The sequence below is a fragment of the Agelaius phoeniceus genome, chromosome 12 (assembly GCF_051311805.1).
Source record: "Agelaius phoeniceus isolate bAgePho1 chromosome 12, bAgePho1.hap1, whole genome shotgun sequence".
NCBI lineage: Eukaryota > Metazoa > Chordata > Aves > Passeriformes > Icteridae > Agelaius > Agelaius phoeniceus.
The window spans coordinates 22286337-22299649 of NC_135276.1; the positions used below are offsets into that span (position 1 = coordinate 22286337).

The 13313-nt window shown below is 41.8% G+C and overlaps 2 protein-coding genes across 5 annotated transcripts; one reads left to right on the plus strand and one right to left on the minus strand.

Annotated features, from left to right (window-relative positions):
- Positions 1-2365: 2365 nt before the first annotated feature.
- On the minus strand, positions 2366-4614 carry TERF2IP (TERF2 interacting protein). 2 transcript variants are annotated; one of them, XM_054640650.2, is made up of 3 exons: positions 4149-4614; positions 3964-4040; positions 2366-3390 (listed from the first exon to the last, which is right to left on the minus strand). In XM_054640650.2, exons 1-3 carry the CDS (start codon positions 4612-4614, stop codon positions 2953-2955), a joined length of 981 nt encoding a protein of 326 aa, XP_054496625.2. In that variant the 3' UTR covers positions 2366-2952. The 2 variants fall into 2 exon arrangements, with proteins under 2 accessions (XP_054496625.2, XP_077040999.1); XM_077184884.1 differs by having other exon boundaries at positions 3964-4614.
- Positions 4613-13308, plus strand: KARS1 (lysyl-tRNA synthetase 1). 3 transcript variants are annotated; one of them, XM_054640637.2, is made up of 14 exons: positions 4613-4767; positions 5457-5601; positions 5808-5973; positions 6375-6468; positions 6730-6916; positions 7161-7286; positions 8058-8177; positions 8383-8545; positions 8640-8813; positions 9565-9650; positions 10488-10573; positions 10892-11018; positions 12685-12828; positions 13122-13308. In XM_054640637.2, exons 1-14 carry the CDS (start codon positions 4613-4615, stop codon positions 13197-13199), a joined length of 1851 nt encoding a protein of 616 aa, XP_054496612.1. In that variant the 3' UTR covers positions 13200-13308. The 3 variants fall into 3 exon arrangements, with proteins under 3 accessions (XP_054496612.1, XP_077040994.1, XP_054496613.1); XM_054640638.2 differs by lacking the exon at positions 4613-4767 and adding an exon at positions 4796-4965; XM_077184879.1 differs by lacking the exons at positions 10488-10573; positions 10892-11018; positions 12685-12828; positions 13122-13308 and adding an exon at positions 10358-10441.
- Positions 13309-13313: the final 5 nt, after the last annotated feature.

Consider the following 13313-nt stretch of genomic DNA (forward strand, 5'->3'; position numbering starts at 1 on the left):
CCTCATGGTAGTAAGTTCACTGAAAGCAAGGTATCCTCCTTTACACTGTGTTTATGCAAATTTAGGGCAGGCAAGCTGACATAGAGAAGTGGGAGTTGCACTAAGCAACAGAAGCACAGAGCCACTGTTTTTCTTTATAGTCCCTTTAAAATAGACCTTAACATATTCAGCTAAAAGCAGCTAAAAGCCCATTCTTACTGAAGTTATAGTAAAGAGCTTCCTCCTGTAAGTGCTAAGCAGCTGGATTTTGAGCAAACATAGATTCTTTTTGGTACATTGCTACTTATCTTGACATTAACCAATGCCAGCTTGAGTGGCTTAAGTTTTATTATGAATACTTGTTTTCAGTGGATGCAATTCTGTGTACCACGTGTTTACCTGAATAAAAGCCTCCACAGTGTTTCCAGTCAGTAAAAAAATTGGGTAAAAGTAACATATGATGCATTTCCCTAATGTACTGTTTTGAAAATTACTTACACCTCTGCTTCCTAAGCTTAATCAGAGAAAATGCAGAATTGTTGATTCCAGTATGTCTTTATTACAGTCCTTTAGGTATGTTTCCTCAATACAACAATTTGTAAGATTTTCTTTTTTTCTGGATACAGCAAAGTCTGCTGCCAGTCTTGTTACATGAAAATGTAAAGTTGTCTTGATTTGAGCAAAAATAACTTAAAATACTTTTTGGAGGAGGAAAAGAAAACCCAACAAAAATCCCTCAAAATCTCAAGATGCTGATGGTGACATGTAAAACTATGACAAAGTCCTTTGGCATATGCAATGAAGATCACGGAAGTCTGTTTAAAAACAGACATTAAGTTTACATTGTATAAGTTTAAAAGAGTAAACTCTGTTTTTATACCAATGAAATGTAAGATGGCAAAGTCTCCAGTCAAAAGGACATTTAAAAGCTGACTCTGTCTGTTGCTCTTCAAACTAGTGCATACAATCAGTTTTTTATTGGTAACTCTAGTTATGAAAGCATGGAAATTAATTTATTTTGATGAATGCTGGCTAACTCTAAAAGGAAGCAAATAGGTAATACCCAAATTCCAGCTAATAGTTTGTAGACCCAGAATTTCTGGCTGTAGAATTCTCTTTAACTCAAAGTTCTTGTATGCACTTTGCCACTTTGCTCACGTTTCCAGGTATACAAATATTGCTGCTCCAGGCAATAATAGAAAGAAACTTCTTTGAGCCACAAAAAGAACCTTCCTGACCTTCTGTGATAGTAGAGGAACCTGATAGGAATACGGAAAACCAAACTGTTCCAGCATGTTGAAAGGAGCATAACTGTGTTGTAGGTAAGACAAAGCACAGAAAACAAGGATTTTTATCATGGGAAAAGAGAACCAGAAGTAGAACCATACAATATGGTGTCATCTCTGGGTCCTCCAGGTTTTAACCTGGTAAAAGAGACCTAGACCTACGTGCATGCACAAGAAAGAGCATCTCTGAACAAGCAGTGCCTTTCAGGAGTTCATAACAGAAGCAAGAGGGCAGCCTTGAGTAAACTGTGGTCTTTGTGTCTTAGTTCCTACGCCTACTGAGTGCACAAACACACATGGAAAGATTCTCAGTGTTAGACAATATGTCCATAAGGCTCTCCAAATGCAAAAACACTGTATGTGAACTCAGAAGTTTGCACTGCACCTAAGATTAATTGCTCCAACAAGACAAACTCCCTCTTAAAATAAGTGCTACTTAGAATTATAAAAAGATAGAATAAATCTGACCATTTTATATTGCAGCTATTTAATTCATTCTACCTCTCACATTGAATCCTAGAGCAGTTTTGTTTAACAAGACCATTGCAACACTATGGTGCTGCTGATGTGTGTAAGCAGTCCAAGCTAGAATGGCAGTTTTCAGCTACAAGAGGTGACGGGTCTCCTGTTCATGAACCTGGTCATCAGCAAAACTTGAATTTCAAACCAAGCTGGTAATGTATCTAATGTAAAAAAAAAAAAAATTACTATATTAGCTATGTTGTCTTGCATTCCCTCATTAAGTGCTTGTCTGGCTTCCACACGAATCTCAAATAACTATTCAAAGTCTGAATAGCACGATTATGCCAAATAATTCTCACTTTTTCAATCCAGTGAAACACTGTGTAGTGCTGTTTTAGCATTTATTTGGTAACATTGGTTAACTCCTTGAGTAATCAGTGGGTGTTGCAGTGGTTTCCTGAAACAGCAGTCTCATTATATTGTTTTTTATGTTAAATATAATTATTAATTATAATTTTAATTTGGCTTAACATCAGCCATTTCACAATCCACTTTAATTTTCCGAGTGCCACAGTGCAATATGCTAAAAACCTAAAATGTTAACTCTTTAGAGAGGTTAAAAAAGGGACAAACCAAACTTTGCCTTTGCCAGCCCATTTTATTTCACCAAAAGAGTGAATTCCAGATTTTTAGCAATATGCTAAAACCCCAAAATGTTAACTGTTTGGAGAGGTTAAAAAAACCCCAAAAACCAGACTTCGCCTTTGCCAGCCCATTTTATTTCACCAAAAGAGTGAATTCCAGATTTTTAAGACTCACTTCAAATAATATTAAAATAAGTAACCAGAGCACAATTTCAGGCTAAAAGTACTGAGTTTTTCAGATTACGACTTTATCCTAGTAATAGTGTTCTCTCTCAAATGCAGCTTAGGTGATAGATACATAACCTCTGATAATTCCCTCTTAACTTTAATTTCCTATTTCAACTATTACACATAGCCCTGAAAGCTGGTGTATTTTTCCCAAGTAGAATATACGGCTTGGTACAAGCATTCCTTTGATTAAAGCAGCTGCATCTTAGATCTGCAGAGATGCAAAACAGGCCTTTTAATACAAAAAAATTTAAAGCATTTCTGAAACTTCAGAACTCGATCAAATATTCCACTGTGTTTCTGAAATGACTATTACACTTATGCAACTGTTCTGGATCAGTAAGGTCCTCTTGTTAACTCTCTCTAAACACTATCCGCTTTGCTACATTTTCAGCTCCAAATTTGGCTATCAATTTATTTCTGACCTGTTCATCATCCTTTTGCAATTCTAAATCGTCCTCTCTGCTCCATACAGGGTACCCATCCAAGCGCTGCCCTGTCTGCAGAAAGTATGAAGTAGCTTCCACGTCACCACTGTTTTTCAGAAAGGCCTGTGTAACAGTGTGCAGGTCCACAGCAAACTTCTCCATGAAGTGCTCCATAGTTTTTATTACCTGTCCCACCACATTGGAAGAAGAAGTGCTTTGTGGTCTTTCTTGCCTTTGTAACTGAATGTCAGGGAAAGCAGAGTCCTCTGGCCCAGTTTTCAGCTCAGATGCTGTTTCTCCTGGGGACCTTCTCACTCCATCTTGTGTGGAAAGTTCTGCAACATCTGAAGAGTCACTTTCTGACTAACAGTAAGAGAAGTGGAATCACCAATTAGAGATGGTATTTTCTGGCAAATCTTTTACCACTGCAATCAACCACCTTTTACTCTGACTCTACAGTGTATTAAAACCTCAGAAATTAGTAAGCATAGTAAAAGTTAGTGACTGAAGCCATATGTGTTAATGAGGCTGCACATGATCACAGAAATCCATAAACCATAAGAGAGAATTTGAACAAACTAAGCATAAAAGGCAAAAGTAAGTGTTGATGCAACGGCAGGAACGTTTTTTGCCTGAGGTGAAACGATGACTTTCATTTGCTAGTAGAGTTTTTAATGTGACAACCCCCATCACATAAACCTCCTCATGCTAACTTGCACAGGGAAGAAAAAATGCACCAGCCAGGCGCCATTTATCGCAAACCACATAGATAACAGCTCACAGTTCAGCCAGAGCAGAAGGGATATCGCGGCGCAAACTCATTTCATGTGTTAATCATGAGTTTCTGTTGTGCCATCTGTGACACCGGGGAAGGCCTGCCCCGAGCACTGCGCGCAGTGGAGGCTGTTGCTCCCCAGGCTGGCCCCGGTCGCTCACCTCCGTGCTTTCGAACTCCCGATTAGCTGCCGCGAACAGACCCCTGATCTGCGTGGGATCCTCCGTCTGCGGGGGCTCTGCGGAAACAGGCGCGGATCGTCTGCCAGGCCACAGCGACCCACGCCGGTCGCCGCCGCCACCACGCCCCCTCGCAACCCTGCCCCGCCGCTGTGGCCCCTGCTCACCCCAGAGCCGCGGCAGCAGGTGCCGCAGGTAGCGGTCACGCATGGCCTGCCAGCTGTGCCGCGTCAAGCCGCTCCGCTCCAGCTCTATCCACAGCGCACGGCCGCTCACCCGCACCATGCCCTGGCCGCGCACCGCCTGGAGCAGCGCCGCATCCTCCGCCTCCGTGAAGGCCAGGCGGCCGCGGGCTGTCAGTAGGAAGGGCTCCAGCGGCAGCCGCTGGTTGCGCTTCACGCACTCCGCCACGTACTCGGTTGAGACGGCCCCGTCGGGAGCCACCTCGCCGGGCTGCGCCAGGAGCACGGCCCCTGGCTCCTGCACCCGACACAGGCGCCCGCCGCCCGCCAGCACTAGGGGCGCCAGGCGCAGCTTGGCCAGGCCGGGCCGCAGGTAGAACCGCATAGGATGCCCGTCATCCCACAGGAACAGCGATCGGGATCGCGCTGCTCCGGCCTGGCCGCCCGCCATGGCCGCCCCAGCTCCGCCCGCCGCCGTCACCGCCTGCGCAGGCGTGCAAGGGCGGAAGGGCGGAGGCGGCGGCAGCTGCGGGGCGATGATGGCGGCGGCGGCGGCGGCGCGCGAGTGCGGCGTGGAGGAGACTGAGTCGCACCTCAGCAAAAAGTGAGGGTGGGCGGGTGATCAGGTGGGGCCGGGCCGGGGAGGTGAAAGTGAAGTGTGTCCAGCTGATCCGGCGCGTTGTCTCCGTCAAGGCGCCCGTCGGAGCGCTATGCTGAGCTCCGGCGCTGTGCGGCTCCGCAGCTGGGTCTGGAGGGCCGCGCCCGCGCTCCGAAGGCAGCAGGCGCTTCATGACCAAAGCAGGTCGGTGCTTTGCGTCTGGCTTGGCCCGCTTCTTTCCTTATGGAGTCGTGGAAGGTGGGGTCAGGAGCGCGACGGGAGCCTGAGGGCCATGGGGGAGTAGGCTAGACCGCGAAGGTGGCTTCGGGAGCCCTACGTTACTTAGGGGGGAGTTTGCCTTCTCTCACTTACACGCTGCCTGGGGCTGATAGGCTCTTATGGACAAAATGGAGTGCTTCAAGTCCTTGAGCACGTAGGCACGCGTCGTCAAGGTCTGTCTAAACTATGTTTAATTTCGCTTTCACTTTCTGTGAGTGTTTGTATCGTAGGGGATTAACTGAAGGAGTTCAAAGTAGAAAATATTTTAACGTGTTAAAGAATTATTTTGACTATTGGAAAAAGTAAGAGAAGTGGTGGGTTTATTTGTACAGTTAGGTTTTGGCAGAATCCTGCCAATCATTTTCCTGTAGAAGTATTAGAGTACTTGCTGCATCCGGTTTCCTTCTCTTTTGTAGTGAGCTGAAGAGACGTTTAAAGGCTGAGAGAAAAATAGCTGAAAAAGAAGCAAAGCAGAAAGAGCAAAGTGAAAAGCATTCAAATAAGCCTTCCTTGACTTCTGAGGATAATGTTGGTACTGATGAGGAGAGCTTGGATCCAAATGTGAGCATCTGGTCCCACGCTTATTAGATGTTCTGTGAATCGGTCTTATTGACTTGCATTTGATTTTTTTATTCACGGGTAATTAAAAGGTTAAAAGGGGAAAGATGTATGTTTCTACATTAGGGCAGCTACATTTAAATTCACAGCCTGTAACATATTTTCAGATTCTAATAAAATAATTTGATTTTGTTTGTTTCTGGTGACAGCAATACTACAAGATCCGTAGCCATGCAGTCCAACAGCTTAAGGGCTCCAGTGAAGATCCCTATCCCCACAAGTTCCATGTTGACATATCTCTCTCAGATTTTATAGACAAGTACAGTCACCTGCAGCCAGGAGATCACCTGACAAACATTACCGTGAGAGTGGCAGGTAAAAATTTACCTGGGATACAGAAAAATATGAAGTTTTAGCTGCTTTTATTGATGGGTTGGCCTTTTTTGAATTTTGCTGATCTCTTACTCAGTCGTGAAGCCTTGTAGCAGTGTTAAACTATTCAGGACATACCCTTCAGACTGAGTGGATCTATACAACATCCCTTGCAACTATAAGATCAGGTTGTATGTAACATGGGTTCTGGGATCCAAAGTTTTTACAGTCTTATTTCCACTGGATTTGATTTTGAGACTTAACTGCTTCTCTTTCACTTAAATCACAAATCAGTTAAATAGTTCAGAGCTGCTGATTCTAAGTGATAGTACTGTGGCTTTTGCTCCTGCACCCTTTCTGGTAGGGACTCTCTTCCTGATGTCTAGCATACTTTTGATATTTAGGTCGAATCCATGCAAAGCGTGCTTCTGGAGGGAAACTGATTTTCTATGATCTTCGTGGTGAAGGAGTCAAGCTGCAGGTCATGGCAAATTCCAGGTAAGTAGAGGTATTCCCAACATTCAGTTTAGCATTTTGGGGTCTAGATATATGTATTTTGAGATAAAATATTCTATTTCATCTGTGGTTTGGCTTAGGCAGCCGAGTAATGTTTTGCTTTAGATGTTATGGTTGACTTCCGGGTAAAATAACTTATATATGTATATATTTTTAAATGGATTTTGTCTTGTGAGTCACCTGGGGACAGTTTTGAGTATTGAATTTTAAATAAACATGCTTACATTTGTTTTGCAATTGCAGCCTCTACAAATCCGAGGAAGAATATTTCCGTGTTAACAGCAAGCTGCGTCGTGGGGACATTATTGGTGTAGAGGGGAATCCTGGGAAAACAAGGAAAGGGGAACTGAGTATTATTCCTTATGAAATCACTCTCTTGTCTCCGTGCCTGCATATGTTGCCTCATCTTCATTTTGGCCTCAAAGATAAGGTATTTGTCATACCTGTCAGTCTTGGAAGCAATTTGACAGATCATGGAATGGTTTGGGTTGGAAGGGACCTTTGGGATCATTTAATTTAACATCCCTGCCATGGGCAAGAATGCCACAGATAGATCTGAATGGATGATGTTTGTGACCTGCTGATATTATCAGTCAACAAAGGAATATTAGTTTTGTTTTGGTATTTTTTTCCTTTGGCATGCAGCTTGTTCTAAAGATATGTGTTCTTTTCAGGAAACCAGATATCGTCAGAGATACTTGGATTTAATTCTTAATGATTATGTGAGGCAGAAATTTATAACCCGTGCAAAGATCATCACTTACCTTCGTAGCTTTCTAGATGAGTTGGGCTTTCTTGAGGTAAGGCATCAGTGTTTTTTCTCTCTGCATACTGAATGTGTTGACAGTTTTTTAGCTTCAAGGATGCTTTATATTCAGGCTCATATACAAAGCACTTACAGAACTGACAATAATTGCCTCAGCATGGTGTATTTTATCAGCTTAATGTAATGGGAGCAATTCCTTTCCTCTCTTTGTAAAGTTAAGATTATTTATCAGTTGGTGAGGTTATGGCTTGGGAACCTTTTTTGAAGGTAATACTCCAAACTACTACTGTCCTTTCCATATTTCAGTAAATTAGGGTGAAAACAACGTCTTTGAAATGTTGTTTTGCATCTTTGAAATGTTGTCCTGCCTACAGGACATAGAGCTGAAGCCAGTTCTATGTCCTGTAGGCAGAATTGGATTGTGTTGACCTAGGTGCAGGAAATTGCACTTGGCCTTCTTGAGTTCAATTTTCTGTAGTGTAGAGAGAGGATTTTGTGATAATGCTACAGCGATGTTCCTGGCTTTGATAACATGAAGCCAGCAGGTTCACATTTGTAGTAAATATGAGTGACTCTTCAGAGCAACAGATGAATTTGTTATTACTGACTGGATGAAAAAAGTGCAGGTTTGTCCAGTGGACTTTAGTTTAGAATTGTTTTCATACACTGAAATGCTGAACTGTAAGTGAAATATAGATTTTTCATTAAAACTAGCTGGTTTGGGTTTTTTTGTTTGTTTGATCTATGCATTTCTGGTTTGGAAACAGATTTCATGAAAACAAGGGAATTTTTTTTGTTGTTACAGGTAGAAACTCCTATGATGAATGTAATTCCAGGTGGAGCTGTGGCAAAGCCATTTATCACATACCACAATGAACTGGATATGAATTTATATATGAGAATTGCTCCAGAACTTTACCATAAGGTAAAATGCAAGCCTCTCATGGTTAAACCTATATTTTTCAAACTGTATTAAAAAAAGCAAATGTAGCTAAAATGGAGATTATTTTTGAAGAAAGGTGGATTTGTCTCATGAATGAGTTTTGTAAGGTTGTGTTGCAGTTGCATGTGTTTGGGTTCTCTTAGGTTCTTTTGAGAAAGTGTATATACTAGATTTTCATTTTGTCTAGATGTTGGTGGTTGGTGGTCTGGACAGAGTATATGAAATTGGGCGTCAGTTCCGGAATGAAGGAATTGATTTGACTCACAACCCTGAGTTCACAACTTGTGAATTTTATATGGCTTACGCGGACTACCATGACTTAATGGAAATTACAGAGAAGTTGCTTTCAGGTGATGTATGCAATTTAAAAAAGAGTAAGAATCTCTGGAAGAATCAGATGTTATGTAGCGTACTCCTTTTCTAAACCTCACATTCATTTTGTAGGGATGGTGAAACATATTACTGGGACTTACAAGATCACTTACCACCCAGATGGTCAAGATGGACAGGCCTATGAGATAGATTTTACTCCTCCCTTCCGGCGAATTAGCATGGTGTATGATCTGGAAAAGGTCCTGGGAGTGAAGTTTCCATCAACTGAGTGTTTTGAAACTGAAGGTTAGATGCTGAGTATGAATGTCCTGTAGTTCTTCGTTAACAGAAAGCAGGCAAAAGGTTGCCAGTTCTCAGGCTGCAGTCTGTTAGCTGCTTTTTTTGCAGTAGTACTAACACATGGGATGTCTTTCCTCTGGTTTTGTTGGTTTACGTGAGTCCAGAAAGAAGCGTTCATTCCTTGCCATCTTTGGCAGGATCTGACTCTTTTGGCTCTTCCTTGTTGAATATATGTGAAAGGATATACTCAAGAAGCTTGATGTATGGAGTTCTTGATTTGTTGAAGAGATCCAGCTTTTTGCTTCTTATTTCTTATCTCATGTGCAGTTGAGTTTCCATGCCTGTAATTGTAGCTTGGGTGTATGATTATTTGGGACCTTCTTAAAAATGTAATTATGTGCTATTTTATTCCTGGAATCGAGAGACATAAGGAAACAAGTTCATATAATTTATAGTGATTGTTTTTCCCCCCCCCAGTTCCCTCCTCTCTCCCCCCCCCAGCCCCCAAATAATAATGTCCAGCAGTTATGTGGTGTGTGCTTAACTGTTGTCAAATTTCTGAAGTATAAAATAACTACTATTTTACTGTAAACAATTAAAACCAAACGCCATTTCTGTAGATTAACATTTAAGCTCATGTTTTCCATGATGTCTACCATTGGGATTTTACAAGTGACTCTAAGAAATGTTGAAGGATTTAGTAAGAACAAAAAATGGTTGTTGGGATGGCTGTTCTAATTTTCGTCTGCAAATTCAGAAACTCGCAGGTTCTTTGATAACCTTTGTGTGGAGAGAAATGTTGAGTGTCCACCTCCCAGGACAACAGCCAGGCTTCTTGACAAAGTAAGTAAGAGTGCTATTTTTATAATCCTAATGTCTTTGAGGATCTCTCTGTGTCAACAGAAGTCTCAGAAGAAAAGGTTTAGCTGCACCAGGAAAAGCATGCTGCAGTGCACTTCAGCTGTTGTTATATTACAGTGAGAAAACTTGCAGTGTCAAAATCCTCTTTCATGTCGTCTACACCAAAGTGTAGTTTACTTATGTCTGCTTAACTTGAGCATTAGGGGATTTTAGTTGGATAACTGGTTGCTTGTGTTTAAAACAGATTTGCTTTATTGTAGGTCAGTTTTATCTGTGAGATGTGTGCATCTGTATGTAGCTGACCAAAAGGGTAGGAGTACAATATAGTTCTATCAGCTGTATTTCTTTGTACCCAAATATTGTCTGATAGCTGTTCTTTTGATGCTTTTCCTATTGGCCTTTGCTGTAATGTGCAAATTGAATTATTATGCAGTTTTTGCTGTGTCGTTTTTCCTTACCTTTCCTGACTAGGATGCACTTTCCTTACCTTTCCTTCCTTACCTTTCCTGACTAGGATGCACTCTCTGTTGATGAAGACATTACCATAACCAGAAATACTTTGGAAACGTTTCAGATTTTTGATACCTTCTTCAGTAGCAAAAGAGAGGAAATTAGGGTGCTTGGTGAAGGCAGTGCTAGGAACGTACATAATTGTACACTGCATAATTGTTTCACTTTTGTTTTCCCAGTTAGTTGGTGAATTCCTGGAAGTCACTTGTATCAACCCTACATTGTTTTGTTTTTGTTTTCTCAGTTAGTTGGTGAATTCCTGGAAGTCATTTGTATCAACCCTACATTGTTTTGTTTTTGTTTTCCCAGTTAGTTGGTGAATTCCTGGAAGTCACTTGTATCAACCCTACATTCATCTGTGATCACCCACAGGTCATGAGTCCACTTGCCAAATGGTAAGAGTATGACACATGGTCAGTGTGTGGCTCAAATCTTCTACTTAATTAATTTAAAAAAAACACCAAGTTGCACATATGAAAACAGATTTTGGTGTTGCGTAGTAGTTTAGGAATTCTAACACAAACCAAGATAGATATTGGTTCCTGAGCTGTAAAACCCATCATCCAGGGAAGAGGTGTGTCAATGCTTAGTACTTTGAAATTTTGACAGCTGTTAGTGTTAAGTGTGAGCAATGCCCCTAAGTAATGTATGTGCTGTTTGCTTCTGTAAGTAAGATTATTTTAAGGCATGTCTGTTTTGTCTACTTCACATAGGCATCGCTCTCTTCCGGGACTAACAGAACGCTTTGAGCTCTTTGTAATGAAGAAGGAAGTGTGCAATGCATACACAGAACTTAATGATCCTTTCCGACAGCGTCAGCTTTTTGAGGATCAGGCCAAGGTATGGTGTCTTGCTGATAGTGAATGTAATACAGGCATGTAAGCAAAGAGTATTTCCTATGTCTGTCCCAAATCTGTCATTTATACCTACTGCTGAAAAGAGTTGTTACTAGTTTGAGTGTAAGAGTTGTTACTACTTTGAGTGAGTGTTCGTCACTCAAGTAAAAGTCTGGCATTAAAATGCCATTCCTTTTATAGGAATCTTGCTCTTTAAGGTAAACAAGGTGAAATACTGCTGTTGATGAGGGTTTTTTTAGTGCAACTTTGTTTTGGAATTTCTTCCCTTTTATTCCACCTAAAGTACTAATCTGGAAAAACACAAATGTGCAAAAAGTTCTCTTTGTCTTTCCCAGGTTGAAAGGGTTTTTTTTCCCCTAGTTAAGTATTTATGTAGTCATACAACATCATACTTCTAGGTTCTTAAATAAATTTTCATGTCCTTTAAGACTTTAAATGCTGTCTAAGAAATATCTTAATTTCCTGAGCAGAGTACTAATATATTAGGTTGATTCACAGGATAGAGGTGCACATTGGGAACTATTAGGCTTGCAGATTTATAATAGTGGATTTCTCTCTGTGAGCCTCCAAAAGGAGTGACTGAAATTCATTTTGTTATTAATTTGGTATACACATCCATGAATGCATGCTTGGCCACACATGACTGAGTTCAAATGATGTGGTCTGCAGAAACAGAGTTCCTGATCTTCATATTCTTTCTAATGGCTTCACAGTGCCTGAGAGGTTTAAACAGTTGTCAAAGCCAGGAAAATAGATTTATGTTAACTAATGAACTTGATAGTAAATTTCAAAATGTTCAGTCAGAATGAATAATATTACAAGTACCTTTAATTTTTGATCTATTATATTTATGCTTGCTGCAGTTCCCTCATGATTATAGCTAGACTTTGCAGACATATGATTATATGTATTGAATGAAAATTAGCCTCAAAATTTAATGTAAAGGTGGAGACTGAGATGAAGGATGACAGTTTGCTGTAGGATTTTCAGGATTTCAAGGAAAAAAATTTGCTGTAACAGTCTTTGCAAAGTCTTCCTCGAACCTGTGAGCAAAAATGTTTGCTGTTTTGACACTTATTTTTGGCTTTTTTTCTCAATTTGAAATGGTTGGCTAATCTGTATTTTTATTACTATGACTTTTGTCACTTGGAGGCTGTCAGGGTCAGGTATATTAGTTAACATCTCAGTGTAGGGTTTTTTAGTCTTCTACTTTAGAGGAAAAAAAACAGGCCCTATTTGTGGAGCAGCTACTGATGATTCCACCAATTATGCTGCTTTGTGGTTTCTGCAAACATTGAAAGGAGAGTTGCTACCAATAAAGAACCTCATAAGCCTTTGAAAGCAATTCATTCTGCTCTCATCTGCTGCCATATGGCTCTGAAAGACGGCTTTTACTGATGTAAAGAGCCTGGGCCTTTGCCAAGATAGGAAACTTATATGTCAGAAAGGAATGGAGTCTAGAACTAATTTGGGAGCACCAAATTACAAAGGACCTCTACAGTTCTCTGTGCTGAGATTTCGTCGTCTGCGCTTTGGTTTCATCAGTTACATGGCTGCTACAAATAGCAGTATTCCTCCTCTTTGGTAGGGGTTAGCAGGAGTGTCTAACTCTGTACAACTCACATTTTACTATTAATTTCCTCATTTAGGCAAAAGCTGCAGGTGATGATGAAGCTATGTTTATTGATGAAAACTTCTGCACCGCACTGGAGTACGGTCTTCCTCCTACAGCTGGCTGGGGCATGGGAATTGATCGCTTGACCATGTTCCTTACAGATTCCAATAACATCAAGGTAAGCATAAGCAGTGGTAGTGCCTTCCTACTGCTGGCTTTGTCAGGGAAAAGGGAATGGGATTCGGCAAAGCTGGCCATCTCTTCGACGGATCCAGTGCCTGACAATGGAGCTGTGTGAGATGTTTGAAGCCGTGGAATCCCACCTGGGCAAAGCCCCTTGGGGCATTTGCTCAGCTATCTGAGGCCCGCGGCTGAGCAGCGGAGTCCGCGCTAGGGCAGCTCTCGCGAGACCTGCGCACGGGATGTGGTGATGCCGGTCGGTGCGGCCGCTGACTCTGTCGCTGTTCGCAGGAGGTGCTGCTCTTCCCCGCCATGAAACCGGAGGACAGCAAGAAGGAAGCGCAGCCCGGCGAGGGCACCTCTGTGTGAGCCTCCAGACCGCCGCGGGCACCTCCGCGTGAGGCCCGAGCGCGGCGAGGGCACCTCCAATTGAGCTTCGGCGAGGCGCATACCTTCAATAAAGGCAGCTTTCTCTGCACCCGT